The 16050-nt window shown below is 37.3% G+C and overlaps 1 protein-coding gene and 1 non-coding gene across 2 annotated transcripts; both read right to left on the bottom strand.

Moving 5' to 3' along the window:
* Positions 1–2932: 2932 nt before the first annotated feature.
* Positions 2933–3004, bottom strand: TRNAT-CGU. Its single transcript has one exon. It is a non-coding gene; the product is annotated as a tRNA-Thr (tRNA).
* A 478-nt stretch (positions 3005–3482) lies between these two features.
* On the bottom strand, positions 3483–9134 carry LOC103930478 (protein LONGIFOLIA 2). Its single transcript, XM_009339826.3, is given in 7 exon segments — positions 3483–4002; positions 4005–4505; positions 4682–4832; positions 4926–6977; positions 7528–7598; positions 7772–8019; positions 8122–9134. Coding segments are annotated over 6 exon segments (3255 nt in total). The 5' UTR covers positions 7920–8019; positions 8122–9134; the 3' UTR covers positions 3483–3670.
* Positions 9135–16050: the final 6916 nt, after the last annotated feature.

The following is a 16050-nucleotide window of genomic DNA, read 5'->3' as shown; positions in this document are numbered from 1 at the left end:
GTTTTGGTTATGTGCTTTAAATTGACGTTTTTATAGTTGTTTCTCATATAGGTGAGACCTATCCCGAGGACGAGCACAGTCACTCGAGGCAAGGGGGTTACGACCCTTCCAAATGCCAGTGAATGGGCTTTTGGTTTTCCGTATATACCTATATACTTGTGATTTTCCCAGAAAATGATATGGAATGTTTACTTGTTTTAAATGCTATGCATTGCATTTGCCTATTTATTTATACATTAGTAGTTGCATATATGTATGTTTGGTGCTACGAACGCACAGGTAAGTGTCAGGTAAGTTATGGTGTGATTGTAATTAGTAGTTATGTGAGATGCATAGAGAGCTCATAACTTGCACCCCCGGTGTTAGTGCTCCCGCCCAGAGTAGGGCACAGTTCTTCATGTGATGGTCACCTCCAGCACCACATGCTCATCTTGGATCCAAGTTAGGTGCACAGTCCTGTTGTACAGACCACTTTAGGTGGTTTCGACTCGTAGGTGACCTACGATTATTCGTCTAGTCTTCATGTGATCGTAGCACTTAAGCGTATTTATTTACACCCAGTCCTGTCGTACATACCACTTTAGGTGGTTCCGACTCGTGTGCAGGTATAGTTAATGAGTTGGGGATTTGAGCTCTAGATTCAGCTGTACAGGTCACGTTAGGTGACTCCGGCTGACATGTTACTTGCATTGATTGGCATTACCTGGTTTACTTACTTTCTATGTAGGGGCGTTCGACATGGCATATTTCTGACCATGTTTTCTATATATGTGTATATTCTATTTTCTAGGAAACTATACAGGTTTTACGGCGAGGGGTTAGAACTTTTGATAATGAAATGATTTTGAAAAGCTTTGTTTTCACCCACTCACACTTTCTGTTTTGCGCCCCTCCAAGTTCTAGTTTGGATTGCTCTTTTGGTGGCTCATGAGGAATTTACGGCATATCTGACAGATTATTACCAGTGTAGGACCCCCTCTGGGTGTGTTTAGTTAGTATTTGTTCCTCTAGACTGCACTAGGTTTTCTGTGCTCTGAATATTGTTTTTCACACTTACACTTGCACATGTATGTTAACTACTCTGTATGTAGTTTGATTTTTATTTGTTCGTACTTTTATTATTATTCTTAGCTTCCGCACTGTGCACATGGTTACGTCACCCTCACGTGACGGCCAGCATGCCTTGATTTCGGTCGGGGTGTGTCAGTTTTAATCAAAAAGTGTTAGAGACTAGAGACCGCATCCAATGTATCTTTTTTTCTGTTTTTTTCACATGACATTTCGTGATTGATATCGAAATCCTTGAATGAACATTGAGCTCTTCTTAAAGAACACACACGCGCACGCACACACACACAACACGCACACACTCTCTCTCTCTCTCTCACATGCATTTTGAAATGCATGCCAAACTACTAATTCTTCAGATTTTAACCATCCATATGCATGCATGCTGGGTCCTAATCTCGTTGTTTATTAACTATATACATGTCTAAAGTAAAACTTAACTGCACGAGTAAATAAATATTAACCAATTTCCTATACCCTACCACAGGGAAAACACAGAAAGCATTTCCTCTGTGGGTCATTTTTCTTTTCAGTTTCATGAATTAGTAGTCTTAATTTTGGCAGACAAGAGCCGAGCTACAAAGAATAGCCCACAGGTTTATTGTTTTCCTTCATCTCTGCACCCTCTTTTTGAAGCAACAATTAATATTATTAAATAACCATGGAAGACTCCGCACAAAATGAGAAAGGAAAAGCTACAGAAACACTGGTTAATTAATTTCGAAAATAAAGCAATTCTTCAGAGAATGAAAGCGAAAGAACACAAGTCCACAGGCAGAAAGGACTGCATTAGAAGGCAGACTCTGTGTCTCTCAGCTCAGCAGGCTCCGCAGCAGCTGCATCTAGGTATTAGTAGCATTATGTCACATCCAAGAAGCATTAATGGACACCGGACCCCAGTTGTGGTCCTCTACGCTCAACACCGTGTAGAAAGAGTAAAAATTCTACTACGCTCCCGTATATGACATGCATTAGATGAATAGAGTGTTGGACATGTTGCTAAAAATCCAACGATCAAGGATTCAATCAACGGATGTTATAGCGTTGGGTTTAAGGTTTCACTAGCACAACAGGGTTAGGGTTACAAATAATCTTCGATAAACAAATTAGTCTATCTTACTAAAATAATCGGTATAATGTACAGAGCGAGGCGTATGTGTACCTAGCATGCATGCACATGCATACACACGGTAAGAAACTGTTCTTCTTTTCTTATTATTGTTTATTTATTTTTATTGTTCAAAATACATAAGGAGACGAATGGAATTTGTGTACAGGCATGCTGATAGGTACTACCACTAAGATTTATGGAATTTTTTGTGGCCCTCAACTATCTACATGCTGCGCTAGGTCAAGGACCACATTTGATCCATGGTTTCTTAAATTCTCAAATTGGTTTTTAACTTCCACTTTCAATTTTTCTTGTGTAATTAATATTTATTGTATTCTTAACTCATTACTCTTGTATTCGACAACTGATTATATGTAGACTGTTCGACTGATTCACAAACTACATTTGGGTATCACTTAACCGCATTATACAGCCTCCAATACAAAAATACTCCTCTGTGAGAAGTCTAACATAATTCATCTGATTCGACTGTCAAACCATAAGATTTCTCCGTTACTCCACGCTCCTTGATTCTTTTATATGCATATGCATTCGATTGCAAACAAGAACCAATAAGGCAACGAGTCAAAAAAAATATTAAAAATAAAGAAGGTGATGAAGTTTCATAGTTACGGCCCAACTTATCTACAAGTTTATTGATTGGCATTCTGGATTTGGGTAAATCACTAAATTGTGGTAACGTTCATCAAAAGTCCAGCCCATTTGATAAAACTTAAAACTGAAAAGTAAAATAGCCCCCGGCGAGGATCGAACTCGCGACCTTTCGCTTACGAAGCGAACGCACTACCACTATGCTACGGAGGCTGAGTACTTATTGTTTAGTTTCTAAATTATTTGTAGAATACATAATCATTAATTCGCAAATGATTTTTCCTTCTTTCTAAATTATTTATCAAAGTCACATCACATTACGTGGAGCTCCATCAACAAAATTCATTTTCCGGATTTAATCACTAACCTAACGTGCAAATGGTTGTATCGATTATCGCTTGTATCAAAAAAAAAAAAATGAAAGCAAACGGTTGGGAAATTGTTCACCAGAGTGTGCTAGGTTAGATGGAACATGAAAGCTTTGCGATGTTTTGCTACAAATCCTTTGAATCTGATGCTAACGGCTAATGGAACACTGTTCTCTTTCGAACCTTTCAACCAATCAGTCCAACCCCAGAGAACGATTTTAGATAAAACTCGAGCGGTTTCTTGATAACTCAGCTGCGGATAAGAAAACATGTTATGATCAACACAACACAGCATTTGTAAAGGGAAGTGGAAAGTGGAGAGGGAAGATAAAAAGGATCTTATATATTGATTTCAAACACAAGTTCATCCTTTTAAGGACTTTTACAAGTTAACTTCTTTACAAATCCAGCATTATGATCTTACACACAATTTATTATGCTGCTTATCACAAAAAAATTTAAATTAAATCACGACAGAAAATGGAAAGGAGAAGACGGATTAGAGGACACTCTACTTAGCAAACAGCTGCCGACGCCGCCTAGCTGGCTTTGCTCGCGAGCAAGCTGCTGCCTCACCAATAACGATTTCATTAACCAGATCCTTGAAGATCAACCGTTCGACGTCTAACACTACACCGGAGATGTCACCATGGAAAATTGTCCAGCTTTCTGACCGGTGCATCACATCCTCCCACAAGATGTTTTTCAAACCATCACCCTCGTCCTCTAAGCTGCACTCCGGTTTCTTGGCTTGCAATTGTTCTATATCGCTAGACAGTTCCTTCAGAAGCTTTTGCGCGTTGAGGGTCTTCTTTGCGAGCTTGTCAGGCTTCAACCATGGCACGGAGGGATACCGGCTAAATTCAACTTGTCAACAAGAATTTCATTGACTGCATCGAATATGAGTTTCCGATGAAATTTCTCTCTCTCTTGTACCGCAATGGTTACCTTTTCGGGGATACATTCCTCTTTTGCAAGCAAACTGCTTGCCTTGGTTTGCTCCAAAACATAGAATAGCTCGGGGTTGATGGGATGGCCTGAGGGATGGAGCTGAAATGTTGTCAAGCTGGAGCCGAGGTCTCTGAGTAGGAGGCCTGAAGCTAACAATATCTCAGAAATGTATCTGTGGTCTGGATTTGTGTTCTCGCAGAGCGATGCAATATAGTCTGTTCTTGCTTCATCATGATTAGAATTCAATCGTCTAAGCTTCTGAACTAAGTTTTCAATGTTCTTCAATTTCATGCGATTGATTTCTGATGTAAGACCAGATCCCATGCTGTCAAGCTTATCTGCAGGGTTCCATTGATCTTCACCTTTGCCGTGCTTGGAATCTTCGGCAATATTGCCTGTATTCCAAAAAAGAAGTATTCTAGTCAGATTTTAAGGACGAGAGAATATAAAATAAAATAAAAACCTCTTTTCTAGAATGCAAATATGTTCACCACTAGTTCAACTCTATCTAATCTTTCTAGTGAGAGCATTTTTTGAAAATAATGTATTCTCTTCTAAGGTTAAACTGTACCTTGGAGGGCATTCGGCATCTGCTTTACGGGTGATGGTGCATCATCTCTATATGCCGAGTTATCAAGAACAGACACAGGACTAGGTTGTTCTGGAACAACTATAGCAAGTTCAGCAACAGATCCATATTCTTCCAACCTTGGACTTGATTTCTGAAATGTTACAAAAAACAATATAAACATATAAATTAAATTTTTGAAAGTGAATGAGTGGAAGCGGAAGATTAAAACCAGTAAAACACCTACTTGCTGCATTGAACCAGAAGCCAAAGGCTTGGCAGCTCTCAAACATGGACTCTGGCTGCCATTTATCTCAGTAGCTCGTACAATACTATTGACTTCCATATCGAGGTCATCTCCTTCAAAACTCAAACTTCTAGATTCATTACTTATCTCACTCAACTGGTCATCACTTTGCTGCAAGTTGGAAGATTTTGGTCTGAGTTTTCCACCCGGCGAACCTGACTCTGTCAATTGCCTGCTGGACTGCCTTCTGGATTTTTTTGAATCAGATGGAGGGGTAGGTGGACGAGATGACTTTGCCAACTCAAGTTTCTTCTGTTGTAGTCTTGGACTCACAGATCCTGAGCTCTTTACTGAACTTGATCCAGCAGTATCCTTTGGCAGAGATTGCGTTGATCTTATATTCCTGCCACTTGTTTTTTTGTCAGTGGAACTGACAGCAGATTCCTTCCGACTGTTTTTAGGATGCTGATCTTTAACTGTCCGACTGCTAGTTGAACCCGTCTTATTATCTGTACTTCTCCTTCTCTGAAGAGTACGGGCATTAGAGAGGCCATCTACTGAAATTAATGATGAAGTGGGAATACCAGATTTTTCAACAAGTTTTGCAGGTTTCATGATCACAATCGGGGACTCAAAAGACCCAGAGAAAGCAGCACCTGTACTTGTGGAAGCAACAACATGGTTGCTTGTGTTTCGCTGGTTTGTTGATTTCGAATTCAGATTGGAACTTGTACATTTGGATTCACTGTCTTTTTGAGTTCCAAAGTTTGAAGCTTGTTCTTCTTTTTTGGTCTCTAAAAGACCTTTTGCTTGCATTGCTTCGAGTATCTGTTTAAGGGCTCTGAGGTCCTTCCCGGATTGTTTAAATTCCAGATCTTTCAACCTCTTCTCAATCTCACTATAAACAGAAGGGAAGGAGTCTGAAGTCCTTGCTTGAACTTTTACAGGTTTGGAAGATGGTTTCTGAGAACCTCGACTTCCATCCTGCATTTTCCATGGGGCTGGCTCAATTGGAAACCTTGAACTTGAAATAGGCCTCATAACCAAATCTGGATTTTTCCACCGTGGTGATGATGGTTCTTTCAGAGAATTTCTTGTGGTATTAGAAATTCTCATAGGCATAGGCCTCTGCAGATTATTTAGCTTCAGTGGTTTTGAGAAAGGATCAATAACTTTAACCGGGCTGGTTTCAATCAAGTGACTATCACTAGTCGAGGCAGAATCTGGCAAGGCTTCCAAACCCATCAACTTTGCCACTACACTAGGAGGTCGATTATGACTTCGGGACAACTGAGGTAGATTATGGTATCTGTCATTTGAGTTTCCACTATTCTGAAAACTTTTCGAACGCTGATATGATTTTGAATCAGATGTGGAATTCCGCATTGAACCTTCTCTACCGTCCAGCGAAAGTCTTGGCAACTCTTTTAGCTTTGGGGTTGCTTTGAAGGCATCTCTTGAATCCAAAGACAAACGATTTCTCTCTCTCCCATCATTAGAAAAACGTGGAGCGTCCTTTGTAAGTGTGTTCCAGGAACTATCTTTCAATTCATATGATGATCTTGGATGATCTCTAGCATCATCATTACTCCACGGTGCTTCTCGAAGTTTAGCAAGAACTCGAAGAGACTCCCTGAGGTCAGCAGGCACATTTTGCTTCCCATTGATCCCAACTTCAATTGATCCTTCCACTGATTCGGACAACTGTAAGGGTCTTGGAGAGTCTCTATGCTTCACCGCATGACCTGCAGATTCCTCTTTGGTTGTAGTTTTAACTGATAGTGCCCTAATTTCCCTATGCATAGAATCCTTCACCATGTCCCGGAGATCAAGGGATTGCCTCCCTAGTTTGGGGGACATACTTGATTGGTTTGTCAGATCCCTTGGTGGAGTTTCAGGAAAAATGCTTCTGTCAAAGGAAGATGTTCCAGGTTGAGCTGTTTTGTTGTAGTCCAGAGATGACAAGGAAGATGAAACGGATGAGAAAGAGGCTCTTGACGATTCTGCTGAGAGTCTTTTTGTCTCATTCTCACTCTTGTTCAAATTCATTTCCTGCAATAACAAGCATTATAAATACGGTACCAGAAAATATCTAAATCACAGAGAAATCTACATTATGACTTCAAGTTCGATTCCAAATTCAGCAGAAGCTCAGATATACATCATTAGATCTGCTTGTGGATGTTGATTAAAACAAAGGGGAGGACTCATATACTAAGGTCTGAAACAACCTCAACTAAGAAAGGCAACCATATACAGAAAGCAGATATGCATATACAAAGACGCGCACATGCACACACATACAAGGGAAGAATAAAGGATGGCAGGGGCTGCTCACCACCTCCGGATAGAAACTGGCTGCATGCACACAGATATGAAGGGTGGTTCTAATTACACATAGGGCGCTAGCTATTTTTACATCCATCGATAACTTTGTATCGAATTGGTTTTCCATCAACTGAAATTCTCATCTAAAAACCGTATTAAATTAAAGTTTAAAAGCCCCTTCCAAATACATTAACGAAAGAGTAGGTCACATATTATCCGATCGATATGAAATTAACGTGTCTAAGAGATGGAGTCATCAAGTAGAAGCTCTTACAGGTGCTGTCTGACGATGGTATGCATTACTATACTCTCTTTCCAGGCCACCATTGCTGAAATGGGAATTCCCTACGAAGGCAATGCACTAGATGTTACAGGTTGCAATGCTAAAATTCAACCACCAAATTTGCAAGCAAGACAAGATAACATAAAGAACAAAAGTCAAAATTCAACCGGAAGACAAAGAAAATTTCCAATTAACCAACATTAACTTGATATCCATTCACCAGTAAGGAAACTACCTGAAGGAAGCCTCTTGTGGTGGCCAACCCGCCTACCGGTGAGAGCATGTTGCCGGTCAAAAAGCTGAAGAATCCCATTCATACATCCTATTTGCTTCTGCAAATCTGGACTGTCATCAGCTAAGGAATGCAGAAGTTTTGCAGCCATCTTCCCACCTCCTCCAATTGAAGACAATCAATTACTCTCACTTCCTAAACATCTACTGTTCTATATTCAAGCCGGAGAATCGCAGCATTTCATCCCCCATCTGCAGGAAAATTGAATGTCAAGCTCATCGAAAATTTCGGAACCAATAAGCAATTCACAACTATCAATGGCAGCCAGAACAAAAATCAGTAATGTGACTTACAATATTCCATCGCGTATTTAAGCAGTAGCCTCCTCAACAAAATGCAAACCCAGCAGCTCAATGGGGCTCCTTTCAATCAACTTTCCTCATTGGTGCAATTCCAAACACAGCTTCCCAACCGGAGTTACCACAAAATCAAGTCTTCTTTAAAAATCACTTTCTCCAACTGCTTGCAGCTCAAAGAAGATAACTTTTATCTTCTTCCAAAAATCCCACCATACAAAAATGTCCTTTTCAATCAAAGATCCAAACTTTCACAACATTTCCACTTCTACCATGAATTTATTTTCTGGGTTTTCCTCAATTTTCCAAAATCTCATATGCTTTACAAGAGAAAAATTGGAAATAAAGGGTAATACCCACAAAACCAAATCCAATCCAATCCGATCCAATCAGCGAGGGAAAGAAACCTTATTGGGTTTCATTTCACAGAACAAACCAGACAATGGCTTGTGGAAGACGCACAAAAGGGCCAAAGAAACTCAGGACTCTGGGGAACCAGTTTACGCCAATGAGCACACAACATCCAGAGTTATCAAAAACATTCACCTTCAATTGCCTAAGACGAAACTAAAACCAATGCAAACGTGTAAAGGAGGAATCTTTTTGTGGATCCAAGAGAAATAAGAGATGTTTTTCCTCAAAGAACAGATGGAAAGACACCCCTCCAACCTCCCTGGTGTCCCTTCTCTCTCGTGACGGCCTCCCCGCTCCGCCGACTTAATGCTTCATTTTCTGCTGCTTTTGTTTAGTTTCTGCACTGTTTTTCTTGTTCCTCTGCCTTTGTGGCTTTTACGAAGCATCTTTTGGATATACAAAAAAACAGATGGAAAGACAGCTTTGCAGATTGGGAAGGTTTGTTGTTTTATGGAAATTGGGCAAATGTGTTAACAAATCTTCTGGACTTGCGATAGAGTTAGATTTGAGAGTTGGCAAAAATTAAAAAGAAAAATAAAAGATGGGGCATTTTTTCTAGAGAGAGAGTGTGTTTGTGTGGGGCAGATGTAATTTAGGCGCTCTCTCTCTCTCACACATCCATGTGGGATGAAGATGTGGGTGGTTGTCTGCATGTGCATGTGATAATGTCAGGAGAGAGAGAGAGAGAGTTATATTTTTCTTTGGAAACTTGGAGTTGCCTGCAAAAGTCCAAGTTCCCTGTACTTCAAAAAGACTAGTCAGGTGATGATTTTTACCATCATAACACCGAAGGAGAAGTTCTTTTCTATAAATTACAAGCGCTGATAAGGGTTGGTTTGGTATTGTTGTAATTTGAAAAAAAAATTGTTTCTACTATATTGTGACAATAAACAGTTATGAAATAAAGTAGCAGAGTGTTTGATAAACTTTTTTGTAAAAGTGCTATTAAAAAAAAAAAAAACAATATTATAGTGTTTGATAAATTTTTATATAAAAGTGAAAAAAAGTTGATTTTTTAAAGCTGGGTTTTGCAACTTTGTGTTTTTGGTTTTTTTTTCACCCAAAACTGTGAAAAAAAGCTGAAGCTGAATGTTTACCAAACATAAGCTTTTTTTTATAGCCATTTTTTTCATAATCACCTCAGTACCAAACTAGGGATAAGAAGAATAACTTTTATCTCACGGATTCACAGTTATGATGATGTTTTGAGTCAATAAAATAAAAATACATGAAAGTTCTTGTCTAAATTTTTTTTTTTTTTTGGCGCGGAGCGAGACAGGACGAAGAATTTGTGTTATGTAAATTATTTTTTTACAGAAAAATCGAATTTGAGAACCTATTTACAAAGGTAAAATGTTGTAAACTACTTGAGCTAAAGTCTTATGCAGAAGCTAATATCATTTTATGAAAACGTTAATCATTTTCTAGAGTAAAAACACGCATCAAGTATGAGCATTTACAAACAATTTATCAGATACTGTGCATTAACCAATCAGATGGTGTGGTAAACGTTGAAATGATGATGCACCACTCAATAAATAATTTCAAGCATTTGCAAAAAATACGTGTTAATATTGTAGTCGGATGTGTTAATGGCAAATATACGAGTATCATATGTTTAAAATAAAATTGAAAAGGGGTGAATCCTATCAAGGCTCCTACGTGAGTAACGTGACTGGTGGCTGAGGAGTGGTTGCTGGTATTTAATTAAATCTATCTATAAATTGAGTTGAATAATGCCCACCTGCTCACGTTGAGTTGATTGAAAATGAAGACCATTTAAAGGATACTTATTTTTGTTAATAATCACCATAACTTAGTACAATAAATGGACCATTCCTTGGAGCCTTTTGTTCTAACATGGAGATTCCTAACTCTGTTGTGGCAAAGATAATAGCAGTAATTAAGACTATTGAATTTGATTTAGTTTCGGGATTGAATTTTATTTGGTTGGAAGTTGATTCTGATTTGGTTCTTGACTTCTTGTGCTCTCCTCAATTGGTTCCTTGGCAATTGAGAGTCGAGTGGAGGAATTGCTGGCATAGAATTTTCTAAATGTATTTTCGGTCTTCTCACATTTATAGGGAAGGTAATCAAGTTGTCTTATTTTGTGAGATTATCCTTTTGATTATATTTTGTCATATTACCCTCGTGATTATATAGGGCTTCCGCACTATCACTTTAAATAGGTTATCTTTTGTTGATCTTATTATATCTTGTATTGGTTGATGGTATGAGATGTTCTTCCTCAAAGAACGTATGGGAAGACAGCTATTGCAGATTGGGAAGGTTTGTTGTTTTATGGAAATTGGGCAAATGTGCTAAACCAATCTTGTGGACTTGTGAGAGTTAATACTTGAGAGTTGAGAAAAATTAAAAAGAAAAATAAAAGATGGGGTTTTATTCTAGAGAGAGAGAGTGTTTGTGTGGGGCAGATGTAATTTAGGCTCTCTTTCTCACATCCATGTGGGATGAAGGTGTGGGTGGTTCAAGAGCTGTATGCATGTGCATGTGATAATGTCAGGAGAGAGAGAGAGAGAGAGAGAGAGAGAGAGAGAGAGAGAGAGTTATATTTTTCTTTGGAAACTTGGAGTTGGAGGGAGAAAGGACTTGCCTCTGCTCCCATCTACCTGCAAAAGTCCAAGTTCCCTTTACTTCAAGGACTTGTCAGGTGATGATTTTTTTCATAACAGAAAAGTAAAAGTTCTTATCTATAAATTACAAGAGATAGCAAGGAGAATAATTTTTATGATACGAGTTTATCATCATAGTAACATCACGAGTCAATAAAATGAAGACACGTGAAAGTTTTATCCATGTTTCTTTATTTAGTGGCATAGAATATCATGTGACAATAAATTTGTATTATGTAAATTGCTATTCTAGGAGAAAATAGAATTTGAGAACCCGTTTACAAAGATAAAATGTTCTAAACTCCTTAAAGTCAAGCCTTATGCAGAAGCTAATATCATTTAATGAAAACATTAACCATTTTCTAGAGTGAAAACATTAACCATTTTCTAGAGTAAAAACATGCATCAAAAGTACGAACGTTTACAAACAATTTATTAGATACCATGTATTAACCAATGAGATGGTGTGGTAAATGTTGAAGTGATGATGCACCACTCAATAAATATTTTCAAGTGTTCGAAAATGTACGTGTTAATACTGTAGTCGGATGTGTTAAAAGGCATATATGCGACTATCATTTATCTAAAAGAAATTTGAAAAAAAGGTGAATTAATGTTGTCAAGGCTCCTCCGTGACTTGTGGGCTGATGAGTGGTTGCTAGTATCAATTAAATCTATCTATAAATTGAGTTGAATAATGCCCACCTGCTCAAATTTTATTTAATTGAAAATAAAGACCATCTAAAAGGTTCTTATTTTTTATTTTTTAATAATCGGCCAAAGAAATTACTAAAGAAAGTATTATTAACACTTAAAAATTTTTATTATGTGTTTTTTACGAAGTATTTTTTCTTCTAAGTATAAAGAACATTTTCTTACTATTATATTGGCATTGTTACGTAATGCTATTAATTTCTTCAGGCTAGTAATATTAATTGATTAAATTTGATTAATTTGTTTTAGATTGAAGTGTCCCAATTATATAAAACAAAAGTTCTCCTAATTATACAGATCGAATATGTTTGTATTGCACTAAATTCAAAATAAAAATAAGAAATTAATAATTTATGGAAAGTATCTCCTTTGTCAACTCTGAAGATTTAACCCGATGGCCGTCTACCATTTTGGAAATATATTAATCCTAATATTTTTTGGGAATGATTTATTTATGAAGAAAATAATTGTAGCAGTTAGGGGAATATTATAACTAAAATACCAATGTGAACATCTGAAGACATGTTAACCATAACAATTTAGAAGAGTCCACCTAATCTGAAGAAATCATATACTTAATCTCAACTCATTAACAACGAAAACTAAAAAATCCATAGAAAACTGATATAATTAAGAAGCTTCCATGGCTGCTGTTGCTGTAATGCTGTGGGTTGTATGAAGTGCCCGTGCTTCGAGTCCCGCAAACACAACATTAGAGTATATATGACAAAAATTCTATCATGCTTCGGTGTTTTTGCATAAAATATACCAAAACATATTAAAAAATGTTTTGTAATACTGAAACTAATTAAGAATTAGGAATGCTATTTAGAATCTTTAAGAGCTTCTTCCATCATCTCTCTCTCTCTCTCTCTCTAATTAACAATTTGACATGCTTTGGCTATAGCAATAACAAACTAATCTGCAGCTGCAGCCTCTATATTAACGCTTATTTATCTATTTGATTGATTCTGTGACTAAGGTTTTTTTTTTTTTAATTTAATGTAGAAGGAAGAATCGAATTTAAAATCTCTTCGACCTTAAAAACAAGACTTATACTATCTAGTCTAGTTGGTTTACAATTAAGCTTGTTAATTAGGGTGTTGTTATGATTCTTTAGGAACATATATTATATATGTGTTTGGTACTATATAATTGCATTGAAATTTGGAGAAAGTTAACGTACTGCATGTGCTTTGCTAGCTAACCAGTGGCCTGCATGCCTTCGTTCGCTTATTAGAAAGTGGAAACAGATTCTTCAAACACACAGAAAAGTCGAACCAAGAAAAGCCAAATGATGAAAAGGTGATATCAAAAAAGAAAAAAAAAAACAGAAAGATGAAAAGGTGACAGTGATATTAATTACGACTGATGGAGGAAGATTGGAGAACAATTTATATATCCTGTTGATTTGTATGAATCGAGGGAAGTTTTGGCACAACGGGTATGTTGTTCTTTTGTGATTAGAAAGTTACAGATTTAAATGGTAGAAATAATATTTTTGCAAAGTAAAGATAAAACTATTTTCTTTCTTAATTGTCGCAAAGCAGAAAACTTTGTTAACTTAGGATCGTCATTCGGTATTTTGTATTAATTCTACAATATCACATGAAAAAACACTTACAAAAAACATTATATATTAACACAAAACATTATGATGACAGTATAACCATATCATGCAACTCCTTCTCGGAAGATTGAGACAAAAGATTCATGCATCTTTAATTTTGCACACTCATAATTTGATGACAAGTGAAGGGAAAGCAGACGTGCTATGCCTGAACTCCATTAGGGCATACCCAACTAACCTATCTCAATCATCATAACCCATGTTTGAGGGAACACGTAATTACTCATTCGCCCCCACCCTTTAATTGATTGGAAAATTATGCCCAACTTTTCTGCAATTATTCCTCTTCCCCACAATTAATCATCTTAATCATTGGGGACATGGACATTACACTTCAAATTCATTTATCTAATTAGTATGTAGGACTGTTGTAAGGGAATTATAGAACAACCATAAGATTGATGAAATCATACAGGTATATCCAATCAATAATAGGTTATTAATTATTATCAAGGTCGAAATTAGGGCTAACTGAAGACGTATCTTTATCTCTATAATACTCATTACGTGACCAAATACTCTGATGAGTGTTATATATAAAGTTATGTGAATGTATTTAGGTGATATGTAAGAATTCTACATAAAGCAAAAAATTACAAAATGACAATTTGCAAATAAAATATCTTTATGCCCCACGTTGTGATTGAGTGACCACATATGAAAACATGCATGCACGATCGAATCACATATATGTTTTAAGAAACATAAATTTGCTAAGCTTAATTAGGTTATAAGAAACATATCAATCAAGGGTCTACTTTCTTATCCAAATAATGGCTTCGAAATGAACTCTATCAAAGCTTGATTAGGTTTTAAGAAAGCTCACTTTCTGATATAATGTGAATATATATATATATATATATATATATGTTTTTAACAGGCAATAATCAATATAAAATACGTATGAAGATTAGTGAATCAAAGTGAAACGTCTCTTAAAAAAGTTGGCCCCACTAGATTAAGTTTTGGTGGACCCAAGAGATGAACAAGCTTAGGGTTCACCATATCTGCTAGCTGAAACATACAGGGCAGGCACATGGAATCTGATTTGGTTGGTATGTTATCCCTTAGCTGAAATATATGATTTATATAAGCAAAGGCAAAGCCAATGAGATGTGATTTTACCTTCAAACTCAAAGCATAAGATCTTGCAAAAACATGGTGGTTGGGTAACCAGTTTCAATCAACTGTCAACGCCAGCTACCTGCATGAAGTTGAAGACGATGGTGACAGTGAAGAGGATGGTGAAGAAAAATTATTTCAGGTCCCTGAGCTTTAGCTGTCATCTGTATGGGCATTTAATGACGGGAATTACGCACTTGGTCATCATCTTGTTTGCATAGTACGTGATAATCATCTTCGGGAAATAGGAGATTTAAACTCAGGACGTCTCATGAAGAGGTAGAGATTATCCTAACCGTGCGAGTTACAAGCAAGGTCATGAAACAACGCATGGGATCATCTAAACCCTTCGCTACCTAACCCGAATATACGCTCTACTCTTAGATCTCTGTATGCTTGGTAAACAAATACTGAAACATAAAACAAAAAATATACTATTACACGTAACTGAAACTTGCACCGCAGGGAAGTTACAAACATCAAGGATTCAAGTCACAAGCTATGATTTCCCACCAATAACATTGTAAATACTTAGAAGTAAAAGTAACTGAGTCAGCATTATTTTCATTCCGATTCTAAACAGTCGGTAAACAAATTGATCAAAATGTGTGATTCTAATTCATGGATTCTCCGACTAATTCTTGATTATTCCGATTCCTGATTAGATAAACTGAAAATCACAAATTCAAAAACCTAAAGGAGGAATTGCAATTGGTTGTTCCACTTGGCAGAATTCTTTGTCTAATTTCCCTCCACAAGTGGTTGTCCCACTTCTGGCTCTTTGTGGTTCTAAGGACAACCTCTCTCTCTCTCATTTGCTTATACATGAAGCAAATCCTCTTGCTTTTCTTCCTCCTGAATTTTCAGTGCATATTTCAGCACTCCGGACATGAATTTAATTCAGATTCTTGGGGCCGCAGCACCTATCGTAATGTTGCTAATTTTCTCACAATAAAATTGGACCAAAACAATTACCCGTTATGGAAGGGCACAATTTATCCCTCTTCTCAGAAGCCGTGGTCTTCCCTCGTTCGCGGATGGAACTGCTGTCTGTCCTCCGGACTTTATTTCCGATGCTGAGGGAAGGTTGCCCGATAACGTCGATCCTCTCTGCGAAGCATGGATCCGGCAGGATCAGTTGGTGCTGCCATGGTTGGCGAGTTCACTAACACCAACGTTCTCACCGTCATTGTCAACAAAATTCGCACAAAGACGACGATTAAGCACTCAGTAGTCATCCTGTTTGCATAGTAAAAGTGAACCATACTCGAGGAAGAGATTCAAACTCGCCGTATCGGTTTAGAGGTAAATGTTCTAAACCACATGAGTTCATGCGGAGTAAAGAAACATCATCACATTAGCACGCTATAAGCGAAAACTCTTGTAGTCTGGTCCGTCACATGAACCAAATAA

Source organism: the organism of the source record quoted next, unplaced genomic scaffold (genome assembly GCF_019419815.1).
Source record: "Pyrus x bretschneideri cultivar Hongxiangsu unplaced genomic scaffold, Pyrus_bretschneideri_v1 Contig27, whole genome shotgun sequence".
NCBI lineage: Eukaryota > Viridiplantae > Streptophyta > Magnoliopsida > Rosales > Rosaceae > Pyrus > Pyrus x bretschneideri.
This window is presented reverse-complemented; position numbering and strand designations above follow the sequence as displayed.